The sequence below is a fragment of the Triturus cristatus genome, chromosome 3_1, assembly GCF_964204655.1.
Source record: "Triturus cristatus chromosome 3_1, aTriCri1.1, whole genome shotgun sequence".
Lineage (NCBI taxonomy): Eukaryota > Metazoa > Chordata > Amphibia > Caudata > Salamandridae > Triturus > Triturus cristatus.
Window position 1 is genome coordinate 555,512,601 of NC_140583.1, and position 18,862 is coordinate 555,531,462.

Sequence of the window (18,862 nt, forward strand, 5' to 3'; positions counted from 1 at the left end):
AACACACATGCACACTTAGGAGAAACTCCACAGACTCCCTGTTCTGAATGGAGCGTCTTTTCAGTCCACTCAGACCAATCCCAGCGCTGCTCTCATAGCACAAGAGCAGCATGGGGATTGCACAGGGCATCTGGCCCAGTTTATGCTGGGAGCCTGGGCCCAGGAAGAGAACACTGAGACATGACGCAATGCAGGAGGCGGCCGCAGCTCCAGGTAAGTGTTTTTTTTTATTCTTATTATTAAACCCCCCTCCCGTGCTCCCCCGATTCACCACCTCTTCATTGTGTTGGCCGCCACTGGTTCACCAAGACACTTAACATCAGTGCATTGGTTAGTGCAGAGGCCTGTCAGAAACCCAGTATACTGAAGTTGATAGAAATCTAGGGGCTTATTTATGAAAGCTCTGCGTCACTTTTGCACTATGTAAAGTGGTACGTGCATGACGCAGGGCTCTCATAAAGATTTATGAAGCCACCCAAAGCCACCATCCGTGGTTTCAAGTGGCCTCATAAATCATAAGTAAGGCGACGTATCGCAATTCGCTGCATTGCCTTACACTGCGCCTCGGAGGCGTTCCATGGGTGTTGCGGTGTGTCTTCTCATGCAACAACCATGGACTTTGACGCTGCCCGAGATTTACAAAGTGATGTAAACCTGGGAAAGTGTCAAATCTGTTCGCCTCCCAAGTTGAGGCGTACCGAGGAGAACATTTTAAATTTCTTTTCGATCTTTCCTCTTTCATTTGTCCTGAATTATGGAGTACACATAAGAAGAGGAAAATGCCTTGTAGGATTGTTTTTGTAAAGGAAGGTGCCCCTTCAATGCATCATAGGCACCCTTGCACCATGCACCCTTGCACCATGGTTCAAGGGTGCCTTCCTTGGTGCGAAGCTGCCAAAATGGCACCCGTGCAGGAAGAAAGGACAGGTATGCGCTGTAGTGCTTAAATACGGTGCATTCCTGCCCTTCCATTTTGGCGCAGGGCAGCGCAGCGAGGTGCTTTGCTTTGCTGCCCAACGTCAAAATGCCATAAATGAGGCCCCTTATCAGCACTCTGAAGGCTGCCTACAAAGATATGTCTTTCAACAGGCTCTACATAAACAGAGTGACATTATTTTGGTCTCCAAACTCTTCTTCACAACACACATAAAAATCCGAAACCTTGTTTCAGCATGCTCATATTACCGTGACAGCTCAAATGTCTGCAACTTCTGAGCTTTTATCGGGGAGTGTGATTACTCAATCTTCATGAGCATGCAAAGAGCATGACGTCAATGCAACGGGCTTGTTTCTCTCATCATTTTTTATATTATTCACACATTTTAACTACAGTTGATTTGGCTGGCAGGCAGGCACCCTTCTGATTTGCGCAACATGAGTGAATCAGGAACAAAGCCCCCTCCCCCCCACTCTTCCCCTCGTCCATCCTCACCCCACCTCCCCCTTTCCCAGAAAATCCCAAACCCAGCGGCCATGCAGAGCTCTAAGCAAACATCATGCTTCCAGAACCGCATTGTCTTCCTTTCGATTACCAAAAAAACCCGATCCTGTTTGAAGGTTATTGCTTCAGAGTTACTAAACCTCACCTCAAGAGCTCTTTATCCCAAATACTTTTCATTGTTCAGGCCTTCAATGCCCTTACTGCATCGGATGATTAGCAGTTAGCAGCACTTACTGAAACTTTCATAATACCTCGGTAAAGGCCGGGTAGTTACCTCCTGGCGAGGGCATGCCTCACCTTTCTTCAAACGCTGCTTCCAGATACCATACACCACAGAGTTGTTATCTGCTGCCCATTGTACAGCAATCTCTACGGCGTATCTCTCTCTGAGATCCTCACAGTGCACATTTAAGTATATCAAATACACACTTTAAATCACTACTGAAAAGTTAAAGTGCTCCATAAAACTTTGTTTTGGCAGCAGACTAAAATAGTTTTCTTTGTGCTCTTTTATTTTCGAACACCTTGTAAAAACAATTTAAATGGAAATTGAGTCTGCCCTGACAGTGTGAAACTGAGCAGAGGCCTCTGAGAAGTGAAATTGAGAAAGAGGACGCCCGACACTCCTCTTGGTTACAAAATGTATTTTATCATAAAGAATTAAAAAGACGAAGATCAAAGTACTTCTTCTTAAGGAAGACTAACATCAGACAACAACTGTGTCTGGATGTTTCAAGCCTGTATCCCGCACAGACTACCAGCAGCAAAGGCTGAAGTACACACTTTTAAAACGTTTGTGAAGGTGCCTCTAACCGAGTCCCATTGTTCCTCAGCACGGCAAAGACACACATGCTATATTTCTGTTCGCACATCTGTCTTTCTTGTTGCCAGCAGGTTGCTTCAGGAAGATTATGGAAGGCGTAAAAAAGCGAGAAAAAGCGAGAAAAAGCTTTGGTTTTGTATTCCTCGCTTCAGAACACTCTGACTTAGAGGAATCGCCCAAATCTCAAATGTCATTAGAGAAAAAATACTTTTATGCAAGGAGTTGTCATAGAAGACGATCTCTTCGCAGATTACTGTTGGCCGCTTCACATTGAATACAATGAACTGAACATAAAAGAAAACATTTTCAAACTTTTAATCTATCCCTTCTCAACCATCCTTTTGGGACAGAATCCCATTCAACCTCGATTGTTGAGCAATTTTGGGGACACAACTATTATTACGTTATCCTTCTGCTGGACAAAACTAGGCCTGGGCTAAAATTTCGTTCCGTTCGCGGAAATTGCGATTATTTGACATTTTTGCGTTCCGCGGAAAGCGCGAAAATGTCAAAAATTCCGCATTCCGCAGCTTGGCGATAATTTGTTTCTTGCTCGCGCTGTAAAATAATACATTCTTGCGCCCGCGCGATCACCTTACCTGAATCCCTGCGTTCGCCGACAAGTTTTCTTGATCCGGTCGCGTTCTCCATGAGATGTTGTATTGTTTTTAGCCATTTGCGCTGTCTCGCGACAGTTCGCGCCCGCAGTGACGTCATGCGTCGCGCGATCACGTCTTTCTTCTCGCGATCATGCACTGCGAGACAACTGAAAACAAGATGGCCGCGCCTGCGAGCAACCACATGGGTAAGTTGGCGAGCCGCAACCATGCAGAAAATCTCGCGAACATGCGGGAAAAAAACTTCCGCATCTTCGTGATATTTCCGCTTGATTGCGATAATTTTTTACATTTTTGCGATAATTTGCGAAAGTGGATTTCGCAAATTCCACCCACCCCTAGGCAAAACTAAAGGAATACTAGAAAACTAGTGATCCAAAATATGACCATGTGAGCAGTGGCCAGATCTGGAAGTTGGAACACATTATAGTCATGTGGAATGAACTTAATTTGCATTGTTTGCTTCTGTTTTAAGCTCATACAGGGATGGTGGCTGCTCCATAATGGGGAAATAGACGCTTCGCTCATTATGTCAAGTAAAGTGGAGCGCAAAACCTTTTTAAAAAAAAGAAAAAACTGCATTCACTTCAAATAACAACTGAACTCAGTGTGTATCGGATCATTGAGCATGCACACCGTGATGGCAGCTGATCCAGGACCACTCCTGGTATCACAGACAGATTAAGTTCCAGATTTACTATGATTCTGATTCGAGGTTGCATCAATTTTGTGATGCAGCCCCTATGCAAAATCCTTTTTGGCATTTACTAACCCATGTAAAGCCATATTCTGTGGCTTTGCGTGGTTAAGTAAATACAAAGTAATATAAGACGGCACATAGCGCTGTCTTGCAGTACTTTGTGTCGAATAGATGTGACTTGCATGGCGTTCCCATGCATCCACCCATGAATTCTGACACAAAACTAGATTTACAAAGAGTTGTAAACCTTGGTTTGCAACTACCCGACAAAGACATAAACAGGAGAAATATCTTTATTCCTCCTCGTTACTTCCTCATTCCACATGTGCTGCAGAATATGGCACACATAGAAAGATGAACATGTTTCTTTTGATTGTGTTTGTGCAGGAAGGTATCCTTTCCTGCACAAATACAATTTCGCCCGTAACGCAGGCACACTTTCACTGTGATGCAAGAGGGCCTGCGTTGGTGCTAAGCAGCACACAGTGCAGGGAAAGAGCAGAAATGCTCTGTCTTTGTAAATATGGAACATATCTGCTCTCTTGCTTTTATGGTATTCAGAGCAGCAAGTTTCCTTACTGTTCTGCGTTCTGTGAAATAATAATAAATGTGCCTCTAAGGCATTAACTTTGAGTGAAAACGTTATACATAGAAAGGCTCCACTGTATGCAAAAATATATATCCATGATCATTAGGGATAAAATGTCCGGATAGGTGGCTTTTAGGTTTTGGCGTGAGTCAGCTTTGGTTGTCTTAACAAGACCTATTGTTTAAAATACATAAATATACCTGTAGGTCAGTCCCTTGCTGATGACTGGAGAGTTTTGTTGTCTAACGCATGAGCCTGCTGATGAGTCGATGGCTTTCCTCCCTATTCTTGTGTTTGTGCTGTTCAGCAGCATCTCGATCACACAGAGTGTGACTGGATGAAACATATCCTATCCTTTTACTGTTGCCTTCAGGGACTTTTTCAGGAGTAGCAGTGCAGGTAAGCGCGACTGGGCCAGGTTGGGGGGGATTTGACAGACAGCCACAAGGGAAAATGAAAAAAATAATTAATTTTCCCTCGTCGTCGTCTGTCGAAATCCCACCCCACCGCTCTTACCTGCGAGGGCCGCTGCTGGGCTTTTGATTTCTTTACCATTTTACATTAAATGGGAGCATATGTTTTGAATGAACGAATGAATATATTTTTAGATGTATATTTACCCATGAGCATTTTGGTTGTATGAGTAATTAGTATCTGAAAAGGAACAGGGAGACTGATGATAAACTATTATAAAAGGTTGAGCTTTCAGCGTTTTACAGAAAGATGTGATTAGAAATACATTCATATCTTGAGCTGGCTCCATACTTTGAGTATCAGCACAAACATGGTTCTGCCTCTCAGTCAGAATCTCCAAAATCGAGGGACGCTGATGAAAAAATGAGTACGAGTGAGGGTGACAAGAGGGGACAGACTCCAAAAGCCAGGCTTCTATAGTGGTCACTCCAGATCTATGAAGTTGCTGATGAACTAGGCACAGAGCCTCAATTTTGGAAACACTGAAAGCCAGTGTAGATTACTATTGGCCTGAGTAACATGATTAAACTTACATTTTCCTAACTGTCATATATTGCCCAAGCTGTAGGTTGGCCGTAGTCTGTGCAGAAAGTCCTAAATAACAAGCATTGTTACAATAGGTGTAACTTAGAGGAATTAAAAAGTAAGGTTTAGGCCTGGCAAAAGGTTTATTTTGCAAGGTCAAAATGGCAGTTTTAAAACTACGCTACAGGCTGCAGTGGCAGGGGTGAGTACAGTGCTTATTATTGTGGGTGGCACAATGAGTGCTGCAACACACTTGTAGAATTCAATTAACAGACCCTGGGTACATGTTGAACCATATACTAGGGTCTCATATAAAAATGTAAATACATTAAATGTTCCAATTAGATGTATATCAATTTTATTATATTTGGAATGGAGAGGGCAAACAATTTACCATTGGTTAGTGAGAGGAAAGTGCACATAGTCATAAAAAGCCAACACAATAGGTTCAGCAAATAATAGAGCACTGAAGGCAAAATACTGGGGAAACACCAGGTAAAAAGACAGTCATTTCCATAAGTGGTCATCTTAAAATAGGTTTTCTTTATTTATTTAATAGAAAATCCATCGCAATAGTGCTAGCCATGTAAGCTCATATGTAATGAAGCATGCAATCTCATATTACCAGCACTCAAAAAAGCATTTCTAAAGACAGTAGTTTGGTCTTTTTTGATGAGCCGTATTGGATTTGCTAATTCTTGTTCTTTTCTTTCTTAACCACTAAACTGTGGAACTCCTAGCTTTTTTGTATGAGTACTCAGTTAATTTCTATCATTTAGAAGAAATCAAAATTCTCCTATTCTGAATTATTACTGCCTCAGAAATGTATAGCTTGTCAGATTCATTCGGGTATTTTAGTGCTAGATATATTATGATGGTTGTCAAGTAAACAGGAAGGACTTTGGACGTCGGATCAAATTTTCCCAGTGGGAATAGCAAGTGGAAATCTATTGCTTTAATCAGTACATTAGGTGAAAACAAAAGAAACGATTAGACACCCATGCTTAGTTCCAACAGTCACCTTGAATATCCTCCAAACTACACACCATAACCACAAAACTTTTTATGCTACCAAATTGTCCAGTAGAAATCATGTGTAACTTGAATGGTGTAATTTCATGGAACACCTCATCTTTTCCGAAATGTTAGTGTGGAGTTATGAAATTGCTACAAAATAAAAGGTGCTGTCTTGTAACAGATGCAGTCAAGCTCATCAGTTTGCTAGACTTACTGTTTGCAATATAGCCCTCTTTACCTACGGCTTTAAGACAGAATCAATTACATATTTGATCAGAGCAGATGATTATACATTGCTCACTGTAGCATCGCGCTACAAAGAACCACAGACGCTTCTGGTGGTTTATTAGGAGCTTTATTTCTTAACCTCTTATCTCTACCTTGTCCCTACTCCAACTGCTTCTTCCTACCGTGACTCCTCCTCTTCCCCTCACTCTACTCACTCCGCCCCCTAACTACTAGACTGCTGACTTCCTTACATCTCCCCTTTTCTTGATAAAACAAACAAACAAACAATGCTTCAGTCTAGGAGGAGCCTAGCGCGCAACCAAGATGGCCGCGTAGGTGCGAGGCTCCCGAGGACCTCCGCGACCTCCTGCATAAATCCTGACAGAATCCTGTCCCAGATGAGGGGACTGTATTTGTGAGCCCGAGCAGAGGTGACGCCCGTTTTCCGTTTTTAAATCGGACCTCGGACACCGGCAGGAGCATCGATTGAGGTTTGCGGCCTTCTCCACACCGGCCCCCCGTACTGGAGTTGTGGGGCGATCCGGACACAAAGTGAACAACAGCGGCGGGCAAGACTGGGTGACTCGCGTACCCCGCACTTTCACTTTCGCTTTTGCGCCCTCCTTGCTGCCAGGCGAGGTTGGGTTGCGGGGCGGTGTGCGGTGGTGTGGTCTCGCTGGGGTGCCCTGCCGGTCCGCCAGCTGCGGTCCGTCCTGCGGAGCGGTGGTCGCTCCCCCCTGGACCCCTTGAACTGGATTGTCGGCCCCCCCCTTTCTTGAGGAGACTGACTCGTCTTGGGGATTGAAACCATGTCCACAAAACAAGATGGCGATCGGGCTAAGATAAAATCGACCCGCCGTGGCGCGGCCCAGCAATCCAACAGTATGGACCGCTACACCCTCCAGAAGGGATCCCCAGAGGCACCGCGTAGGTCCCCTACGGGCCCGACTGATGCTTCCGCTCTGCCCACGGACCTGACCCTCCGAGACGTCATGGGCGCCATCGCCGAGATGAAGGCCTCGGTGGACCAGCGCTTCGACACTCTGGCGCAGAAGATTGACTCGGTCCTCGTGGACGTGGGCCTCGTGAGGGCTGATTTGTCTAAAACCAACGACCGGGTCGACTCTTTGGCCCACTCTACCACGGGCCTCACAACGGACGTGGCGGCCCTCCAACAGGAGGTGCGCAGGCTTGGCCAGGCGAGCGCCCTGATGAATCGTCGGCTGGAGGATTCCGAGGGTCGGGCCCGGAGGAACAACGTCCGCATTATCGGGGTGCCGGAGGGACGCGAGGCGGAGGCGGCGGATCTATTTGTTGAGGACCTGGTTCTCACCCATCTCCAGCCTCGAGGGCTGAGTAAATTCTTTGCGGTGGAGCGTGCCCACAGGGTCCCCGGGGGTAGGCCTAAGGTTGGAGCCCCTCCGAGGCCTCTCATCGCCCGGATCTTCAATTTTCGGGACAGAGACGCTATCCTACAGACTTCCAGGCTACAAGGGCCGGTCAAACTTGACAATATGGACATCAATTTCTATCCTGACTTCACTCCGGCAGTCCAAAAGCAGAGACTGAGCTTTCTTGGTGTTAAACGTCGCTTAAGGGACCTGAATCTCAAATATGCGATGCTTTTTCCAGCTAAGCTGAGAGTGGAGGTGGATGGCCACACGCACTTTTTTGATCGACCCGAGGTGGCCGGGGACTGGCTAGACACTTTGCCCGGAGATCGGGGCCGGGTGGGTGGGGGGGGTGCGGTTGGTGGGATTAGGGCCCGCCGGATCAGGACTGAGGGACTAATGGTAGGCCTTGCTCTGGACTGCGTTGTTGTCACTATTGACTGTTAGGGTAAGTTCCCCTCCTGTGGAGGTCGTGTGGGGTCTCTTGGGGGATCTCCCTCCTCCTCTGGGGGACTAGTTAGTTTTCTTATCTATGGGGCGACAGGCACACTGCACTTTGGGGGGGCTGTTTGGGCTCATGCAGGGGTGCAGGGTGGGGGGAGTTCTGTTGGGTTGGGTGGGTTGGGGTGGGGTGTGGTTCGTTTCTACCGCAAGGCAAACCCGTTATTGTATTGTTGTTTTTGAGATGCTCTGGGGGGGACAAATGATGGCTTCGTTATGTGATGGGGGTAGGGATTTGACTTTGTTGTCCTGGAATGTTAACGGACTGGGTGATAGGATCAAGCGGGGTGTGGTCCTGCAGTATCTGAAACGGATTTCGCCTGATGTGGTCTTTCTGCAGGAGACACACCTTATTGGTAACTCCTTTTGTGCCATGAATCGCCGTGGCTTTCGCTTGGTGGCCCACTCGGGCTTCACATCAGGCTCGCGGGGGGTGGGCATCATGGTCAAGACCTCGCTCCCGCTAGAAATAGACGAGGTGCGCCATGATGAGAGGGGACGCTACACTGTCTTGGTGGGGAGGATGGAGGGCAAGGTAGTTGTCTTTGTCTCTGTGTACGTCCCACCGGGGCTACAGTCCACCACCTTTGCAGATCTGGGACGCCTCCTCCTTGACCTCCTGGGGGGGCTTCTGGTGGTTGGGGGGGATTTCAATGCGGTGGCTTCTGGGACTATGGATCGTCATCCCCCTAGGGACCTCCCCCGGGCACAGGCGTGGTTAGCGGGCCTTTTGGACACACTGGGATTGGTGGACTGCTGGCGTTTAAAGCATCCCACCCAGCTGCAGTACACCTTCCATTCGGGTGCCCATGGTAGCCTCTCGCGGCTTGATTATGTCCTTGTCCCTGCGGCCTATGCTGGGAGGGTGGGAGAGGTGCGCCATCTGGCGCGGGGTATTTCAGATCATTCCCCGCTCCTGTTGCACTTGGGTGTCTTCCCGAGGGGAGAGGGCAGGGTAGCCCCAATCAATGCTTGGTACCTGCGTGACCCCACTATTCGTGCTGACCTGATTAAATCATTGCAACGGTATTTTGAGGAGAATGTGGGGTCCGTCCCATCGGCTATCTCCCTGTGGGAAGCCTTCAAAACAGTTCTCAGAGGGGAGGCCCTCTCCTTTATCTCCCATGCCCGCAGACGCGCACAGGAGGAGGTGACCCGGGTGGAGGCCGAAATTACTGAATTGGAGGGTGGTCTGGGGAGTGGGGTGACTGACGCGGCGCTGCATGTTCTACACCTTAAACAGGCGGCCTATAGGGCCCTCGTCACGGAGGCGGCCAGGGGCCTTAGCAGAGAGCAACAGGGGCGACTGTACGATGTGGGTGATAAGGCTGGCAAACTGATTGCGTGGTTGGATAAGAAGGAGAGAGCTAGTCGTGTGGTCCCGCTGATTGAGAGGATGGATACTGAGCCGGAAGGCATTGTTTCTTGCTTCGCGGATTATTTCCGCGAGGTATATTCTCCCGTCTCTCCCTGCTCGGAGGAGGATTCCTTTGCCCTGCTGCGGGACATCGCGCTGCCCTCGCTTTCAGTGGAGGACAGGGATTCGTTGGATGCCGCTCCCACCTCGGATGAAATCGCCCTCGCCATACGCTCGGTCGCCTCGGGCAAGGCCATGGGCCCGAATGGCCTTCCTATCGAATTGTATAAGCTGCGACCGGATGTACTGGCACCTCACCTCCGCGCGATGTTCCTTGCGGCCCACTCGCGGGGCTCCCTCCCGCCGGACCAGCGTCTAGCTACCATCGTGGTTATCCACAAGGAGGCGAGACCGCGAGACCGGGTTACATCCTATCGGCTGATCTCGCTCTTAAATGCGGAGCCTAAAATCCTCGCCAAGGTGCTTGCCAACCGGCTGGTCGGCGTGGTGGGCGATCTGGTCCACCAAGACCAGTCCGGCTTTATTCCCCATCGCAACACGGCCCTTAACCTGCGGCGCTTGCACGGGGTGCTCGCGCGTGTTCCATTCGTGCGGGAGCCGGCCATCTTGGCGTCCTTGGACGCCACCATGGCGTTTGACACGCTCGAGTGGCCGAACATTTGGGCGATGTTGGCGAAATTTGGATTTGGCCCGGGATTCATCAGCTGGGTCAAATTGTTGTACTCTGACCCATTGGCGCAGGTGGTGGTGAATGGTCGAGTCTCGGCCCCATTCGTGCTGGGACGGGGCACGCGACAGGGTTGCCCCCTGTCGCCGCTCCTGTTTGCACTGGCCTTGGAACCCCTGGCGGAGTGGCTGCGGTGGCACCCTTCTATCCGTGGTCTCCGTTGGACCCCTGAGTATGAGGACCGTGTGTCCCTCTACGCCGACGACATCCTGTTGTACTTAGCCTCCCCGCGTAAATCACTGATTGTCCTGGTCGATGTTCTGCGCTCCTTCGGCCGTAACTCAGGTCTTGTCCTCAACTGGGCTAAATCCTGTGTCTAATTGCTTTCCGGGGAGGCTCCTGTTCTCCCGCGGGGCTGCTCGATCCAGATTGCCTCGCAGGGGTTTCGTTACCTGGGCGTCTATATTACGCTGGACCCGGTGGCCCGCTACGAGCGGAATTTGCTTCCCCCCCTGAAGCGCTTGAAGGAGGACGTCGCGCGCTGGCGGCGCTTGCCGCTTTCGCCGCTCGGCCGGGCGGCATTGTTCAAGATGATGTCATTACCGCGCTTTCTGTACGCTCTCCAGAACTCGATGGACCTGGTCCCGGCGCGTTACTTCCGTGAGGTGGAGAGTTTGCAGCGCCGCCTGTTCTGGGACGGGAGGCCGCGTATAGCCCTGGCAAAGTTGACGCTCCCGTGGTATGACGGAGGGATTGCCCTCCCGGATATTAAGCGGTATTACTGGGCCTCCCAATTAGCTGCAATTAATCACGGCCTTTACGGGCCCGCCTTAAACCCGGCATTTGAAATGGACAAGATGCTCCTGCCCGGTGGCGATTACAATCGAGCGCTCTACACTAGCGTGCCCGATTCCCGCCTGACGGGACCCACGCGTGTCATGGTGCGAGTATGGCACGCGGCCAATGCAGCTATGGGATGGAAGGACCGTTTGACCCGGGCGTCACCGTTGTATGCGTCTGAGAGGTTGGGCTCTCTATGGACCTCGAAGGGCTTCGATAGGTGGGACACGATAGGCATTAGTACAGTGGGGGACCTCTGGACGAGGGGAGGATTCAAAACATTCGAGACACTGCAGGCGGAGTTTCAGCTGCAGGGCAGTGAATACTTTCGATACCTGCAGGTCCGTCACGCACTGGGTTCTGTCTTTCCAGACGTGGCCGCCATCCCGGAGTCCTCCCCACTGGAGGATAGAGTGCTAGATGGCCACGTTCCAGACAGCACGATCTCCCTCATCTACAAGAAGTTGATTAATGACCGCTCGGGCTTACTGACTGGGCTCCGCGAGGCTTGGGTTGCCGATGGGTTGGAGCTGGACGACGAGGACTGGATTTCCGCGGTGGCCTCCCCGAAGGAGGTGGCCATCCCGGCTCGCCTTCGCTTCGTCCAGCTTAAGATACTTCACCGGGTGTACGTGACGGGGCCAGGGCTTCTGCGTATGGGCTATGCCGAGGATGGACTGTGTAAGCGTGGGTGTGGTGCATTGGCGACTTTTTTACATATTCTGTGGGAATGTCCGAGGGTGGAGCGATTCTGGCGTGGTGTGCATGAGGTCCTGCGAGCGGTTACGCATGTCGTGCTGGTGCCTGAAGCGAGGAGATGCCTGCTGAATGTGTGGGAACCGACCGACTACTCGGTTCCGCAGACGCGATGGGTGACGCTGGGTTATATGATTGCTAAACGTGACATCGCTCAACTGTGGGGATCCCAGAGGCCCCCGGCAGTGTCGGCCTGGAAAGAACACATGGATTGGTGCATGTTCCGAGAGAAGGTGGTGTATGTGGCGCGGGGTAAGCCTGGGGCGTGGCTGAAGGTGTGGGGCCCCTGGAACGCCTACCGCGGGGGTATTTGCGAGCCGCCATTGTTGCCTCCCGCTTCTCCAGCTCCGTCCCCCTAGATGACCCCCTCCCTCAATCCCGGGCACAGTGTTTTCCCAGTCCCGGACCTATTCCCCTTCCCCTCCTTCGATTTTAGTGTATGGTTGGGGTCCCCCCATTTGAGGAGCATATGTTGTCACTTTCGCTCTCGGGTTGCCTTGCGGGTGTGGTTTTATGTTGTTGTGTTGTATAAAACGAAACCGTATTGTGGGCTCAGAGTCATGTGGCCCACGTTGTTGATACCTCCTGCTTTAGCGTCTCTGTAACGCCAAGTGCCTTATTGTATATATGTCATTTATTTCTGTCACTTTAGCGGCCGGCCGGAAGGTTGTAGGCCCATACCTGTATATATTTGAGATTGTAATAAACGGTTTCAAAAAAAAAAAAAAAAAGAAAAAACAATGCTTCAGTCTATCTCTACAACGAGTCTCTTTGGTGACTGGATATCGCGACGCGGCCGCAACGACATGTTCCCAGTGGACACGCTCAGCACGGACTCACTCTGCTGACCTCTGCCCCCTGTATCACTGGGATCAGGTTCTTCAGGTGCGGGAGTGTCAGTCGGGTCCACCCCAGGTCCTTTTATGTCTTGCAGACACCTCTTAAAGTGGGATATGTTCCTGATGATTCTGCATTGTTCAGCAAAAGCACTGAATTCGTGTCCACTGAATGGGGGCCCATTGTCTGTTATGACTTCCTTGGGGACACCCCATGTTGCGAATGTCTCATATAGCACTCTGAGAGTGCAGGAGGCGCTTGTGGACGCTATTATTTGAGCGATGGGAAATCGTGAGTATTCGTCAATTATGGCAACCACATACTTTCCAGACTGCAGCGGGTCCGTAGAAGTCCATGGCAACTTCTTGCCACACTCCAATGGGTAGGGTGGTCATCCTGGGTAGGGTGGTCATTTGTAATGGTGCCGGTGGATTGCTTTTGCTGGTCAACTGACAGAGATACTCCTCAGCAATCGATGGTCTGGATTTTGACGACGGTAGAGGGTGGCAGGGCATGTCGTCAGCCGGGTTCTCCGCCTTCCCCGGTTTGGGAAGTAATTTGGGAATCTTGCTGACACAGTTCTTATTGTCGTTTACTGTGAATAAGACTTCCCCTAGATGAAGACGCTCCGCAGTGGGGAGGCTAAGTAGGCAGTCGGCGTCCGGCCCCTTGATGACATGTATGACCGCCGGTACAGTGATGTCGTCATGAGTGAGTGTTGTGTGGAATTTATCCAGACAGGGGAGCGGTTTTTTGGACATCCACGTAAAAACACGTACTGGTGCAAAAGTTAGTGAGGGTTTCGGGACCATTTTCTCGTGTTCCGTAACTGAAACAGAGTTCAGCGAGGATCCGCTATCCCATATAAATTTGGTGTCGTGATTCCCCACTCTAATGTCTAGACGTGGATACTTTTTAAGTTGATCAGGGTCCGCAATCAGGTTCAAGTGTTCCACAGTGTAGGTCGAGTCTTTGGAGGAAGATGATCTCGAGTCCCGAGATGGGGATCTGCGTCCCCAACGTGACCTGCGTGATTCCCGGCTGGAATGTGATGAACCTGGGGACCACCTGGGCTCTCCTTGAACAGCTCTAATGTGATGTTTTCTTGCATCAGAGCAGGACGATCTTGTTGTCCCACCTCGCCTTTCTTTGTGGTAGTCCCCACACATGGCTTCGAAGTGATTGGATCGCCCACATTTCCTGCATCGCTGACCCATAGCCGGACAGGTGTCTGTATGGGGATAGTCATAACCACACCGATAACATTGGCCAGTCCTTTCCGGCTTTTGGTCCCTCCGCCCTGTTTCTCTTCTCCTGTACTCCGGGCGTCGTTGGTGAGACGACGGTCTCTGTCTCCATTTATTCTCCTGCGAATACGTCCTTCTGCTACGTGGTCGGTCTTGAACACGGTGCGCTTGCTCATGCCTGACGTTGTGGCCTGTTTCAATGGTGGCAGCGTGTTCCTCCGCTTGGTCATATATGCGGGTCATTTCTTCAATCTCTTCTAATTCGTGGGGTTTCCTCAGTAGCCGTCTCCTGAGTGTTTCTGAATGGCAACCGGTTATGATTTGCGATTTGATGGCAGCGTCAGGCGAGAAGGTTTCAAACTCGCAGTATCTCGACAGCCGTCGTAACCGGGTGATGAATGCACTCATTGCTTCCTCCTTCCCTTGGCGTGCTTGGTGGAATGCATGGCGCTCATAATCTACGTTTCTTTTGTGAAGGAACTTTCTGTTCAGTGCCTCACGCACTTTGTCATACGTCCCCGTTTCAGCAGGCGAAAGATCCTTGATGATTTTGCCTATTTCCCGGCCTGCCAGATTTCGGAGGGAGATCAACTTCTCTTTGTCCTCCGTTACTTTGGAGCCCTCAATATAGTCTTCGAAGTCTTCCACCCATTCTTGCCACTTGGGGCCCATACTCCCTCCGGTGGTCACAGTCAGTGGTTCCGGGGCTCGCAGATGTGATCCTCCCACAACAAGGGGCTTCCTCGACGGTGAGACCGGAGGGGTCACCATGATGTCACTGGTTGATTATCACCTTTGTTGGTGTCTGTGTCCTTATCTGTTCTCGCCGCTGCTGGTTTATTTGCACTTGGCAATGCTTATTTATCCTCGTTCGACAATGCTTGTTTACTCCTTATTGTCAATGCTTGTTTGTTTACACTTGACGATGCTCGTTTGTTTGCACTCGACACTGTTTGTTTTAGTTCTTCTTGCCAATGCTTGTTTGTTTGCACATACCAATGCTTGTTTGCTTGCACTTGCTAATGCTTGTTTGTTTGCACATACCAATGCTTGTTTGCTTGCACTTGCTAATGCTTGTTTATTTGCACATACCAATGCTTGTTTGCTTGTGTTTGACAATGCTTGTTTTATGTCCCTTCGCCAATGCTTGTTTATTTGCACTTGACAAGGCTTGCTTATTTGCTGGGTGCCTGACTTCAAAATGGCCGCCCTGCAAAACTGAAGGGGACCGTCTCGAAAACTGCCTGATTCCAAGATGGCCGCCGTCACTGCACACACACGAGGCTCTCTCTCTTGGCTCATTTCCATGCTGGACTCACCGGCGGGCATCTTCAAGGGTGGCACTCGTCAGGCTCTGCTCAGTTACGACGGCGACAGCTATCAGGTGAGGTCGGGGTGGGCTCCCGCCTTATTCTGCAGCTTCCCGCTTTTCCTCTGCGCCGAGCATGCCAAAGCTCACGCATCGGGCGTGAGATTAACCGGCACTGACGGGCTTTCAGCTCGCATTTCACCGCGCTCCACAGCGCTTGCTGGCAGGCTTTCGGAGACAGCGTCTCCAACGTTGAGGCACTCCTTTCCTCACTCTGGGGCACAAGGCAGGGTCGGGGTGGGCTCCCAACTTCTGTACTCACTGGGGCATCCGAATTACACGCATCCAGCATGACTCGAGCTGCGAAGTGATCAATCACTTCAGGCAGGTCCACACTTGTTCCTGTGGCTGCTCCCGGCCCTTCACCAATCTCTGGGGCTCCTTGAATAGTGTGGGCTTGTTGATCCCACCTTCGTCGCCAGTTGTAGCATCGCGCTACAAACAACCACAGACGCTTCTGGTAGTTTATTAGGAGCTTTATTTCTTAACCTCTTATCTCTACCTTGTCCCTACTCCAACTGCTTCTTCCTACCGTGACTCCTCCTCTTCCCCTCACTCTACTCACTCCGCCCCCCAACTACTAGACTGCTGACTTCCTTACACTCACCTCATGCTGTCACAGGTTTGGGGTGTCAATCTGCTTCAAAAAATTAGAATCAACACGTCCTATATCTCTCCCGCTCCTGATAATGATTAAATGGTTTTGTACTCAATAGCCGGTCTCGTGAGTTCCATGCATGGAGAATGAGCTTAGCCTTACCTCTTAAATCCATTGGCTTTATTAGACAGGCCCTGTAGCTGTTAGCTTGAGAAATTGTCAATTACCTCTTCTCGCCAACCAGAAGAGTATTTTAGTTTCAATGTCCTGTTATTTGCTGTTTGGTAGTATCCTTCCATCTCTTAAGAAGCGCTTCATTAGACTTGCATAAGGGACTATTTTACATCTGAAAAGTACACTTGATCATCACATTTTGTCACATTTAATTATTTGTATTGTAAGGGCATCTTATACAAAAATCAATCCATTTTGCTGTTTTCTTTGCAAGACAAAGTGGTTCACTTTTACGGAAAAAGAAATAAATTACAAGGGATGTCATTGTGTCATTCATATAATGATGTCGTTTTGGGGTAGCCCTTTTGCAAGCCTAGCAACTACATTCAGGCGCCTGGCCTCCGATAAATTTCAGTGCACCTGGTATGCCTCTGTTAATGTGCCTTTGCTGTTGGAATACAAGTTCAGAGTGCCTGATAGCTTTGGCAAAGCCAATAGTTCTGTCACAGAACTTAAAAGGAAAGCAAGTTCAAATTGCTTTATCAATGCTTGTTTAACTCATGAAGACCAGAGAAGCCATCTCATTTGTTATAAACATTGCATGAATATATGCAAATATGCATGCATGATACTTATCCTTTCTGTGATTTTACATTACCTTCACGTGTGGTACATATAGCTTCCGAGGCGTTGACTGCCGGCACAGAAAAGGAGAAGGAACTCCTTATGCTGGACAGAGGGAGAGGACACCGGGGATAGCACTTTCTGAGGATCTGTGTGGCTGCAATTGTTAAAGAGTCCAGGTTCCGGCTGCACGAACAATCCTAGGAAAATAGTAACCAAATTAACAACTCTCTCCGTTATTAAGACAGACAACAATCCAATTGCTTCACAACGATTTAACATGACTTGTTATCAATGTCACCCAAATGCTTGGCAGATTGAAATCAGAGACTCTTAACCTTTCTTCTTTGCAAGAGAAGAAAACAGAAACCATGCCCTTTGGCATTGCATTATGTCTCATTATTCTATTGTTATTAATTTAAATCTACAATTATTGATGAGCTGTATCAATACTGTGTTGGCTAAACAACATTTTCTAAAAATATTACTTCCTCAAGTAGGATACTTATTTATTTATGTATGTGCATATGCATGATTCCATTTGAATCGCTGACAAGTCGAAACGAACTGAAAGTAAATGATAACAAAAGGTAAGTTCAATGGGTATTATCTTTTGAATATTAAACAGGTTAAAATGTTATTTACGTATTATTAGGATTGTCTCTGTATCATCAGTGGCATACTGAGAGAAGTCCTGATATATCGTACTTATTGAGGGTTTCTTATCTAATTTATAGTAACTTTAGCTCTGTACCTTCAAGATCCACCAGGTGCAGACCACCAGCAAATGCACAGAACCCATTGAGATCATACAGCTGCCCAATATTCTGAACCCCATATCGTGCACAGGCCCTACATATAGAGTGCTGAAATACTGATGGGAAGGCAGGATTATTCCATAGTGGTGTTTCTTTATTAAAAACAATCTATAGAGAATGTATTACAGATATCCTGCCAGATACGGAAGACATCCTTCACAATCTTAAACCAGACCATCTTATAGTAACTAGGGTCTCCCAGCAGGTAGGTGAAAAACCTTAAACTCAGCCCCACCCAAGCGCTAGCTGGTAAAAAAAAGCTCCTGCATCTGGGTCAGCCGGGTTTAATAAACTACGCAGGCGCCCTGCGAACGCTGCCCAGAAATATTACTTCAAATCAGGGAGTTGGAGCCCCCACTGTTAAATGGAAAATTCATAAGTCAAATTGCACGTCTTGCCCACTTGTACTCCCAAATAAAAGTTCCAATAGCTCCTTCCAAATGCCTAAGAGAACATTCAGGGACCCTTAGTGGGATTGCCCTGAACAAATATAGACATTTTGGAAGAATATTAATCTTGATGATGTTGCATCGTCCAATAAGACTAAGTGGGAGTTTGTTCCAGGATTTCCTCTTAGTAGTAACTGATAATAATAAAGGCTGTTAATTCAATTTAATTATGTCCCTAACCTCCGAGCATAATTCAGCTCCAAGATATACGGCAGTCGAAGTTACCCCTGAAATTGGAACGTCTGGCTTATAGTTCAATAAAACCTTTGATTTTAAGTTGTTGAGTGTGTACCCTGAAAATGTCTTAAAATCGGTAGCGCTTTAACAATCTTTTCCAATACTACTACTGGATTTAATGCGAAAACCACAACATCATCTGCAAATGCAGTAAGTTTATGTTCATGCCCGCCAAACACCAGAGGCTGGATACCCATATTCATATGCAAAGATCGTAAATAAGGCTCCATATACAGCGTGAATAAAATGGGAAACAGCGGGTATCCCTGTCGGGTCCCGTGGGGTATATAAAATGTATTTGAATGCTTCCCTGAATACGCCACCCTGGTCCCTGGAGACGTACATAGTATTTTGACCAACTGTATGAATTTATCCCCGAATCCGAAAGTGCCTAGTGTAGCCAACAGACACTCCCAGGCCACGCAGTCAAAGGCCTTCTCCGTGTCTAATAAAATTATACCCACCCTGGTGTTTGATTTTGATGCAACATTAAATGCCCCAATTGTTGTATTAGTGTGGCTAGTGGTAATCCTTCCTGGTATGAAGCTGTGCTGCTGTTGGG

At 48.7% G+C, this 18,862-nt stretch overlaps 1 protein-coding gene across 1 annotated transcript in view; it reads right to left on the reverse strand.

Annotated features, from left to right (window-relative positions):
- AGBL1 (AGBL carboxypeptidase 1) overlaps window positions 1–18,862 on the reverse strand; it is a 3,971,795-nt gene that overhangs the window by 3,002,017 nt on the left and 950,916 nt on the right. The window contains exon 8 of the mRNA XM_085644473.1: window positions 16,831–16,996. Coding sequence (XP_085500599.1) covers window positions 16,831–16,996 — 166 coding nt within the window. The remainder of the gene's footprint in view (window positions 1–16,830; window positions 16,997–18,862) is intronic.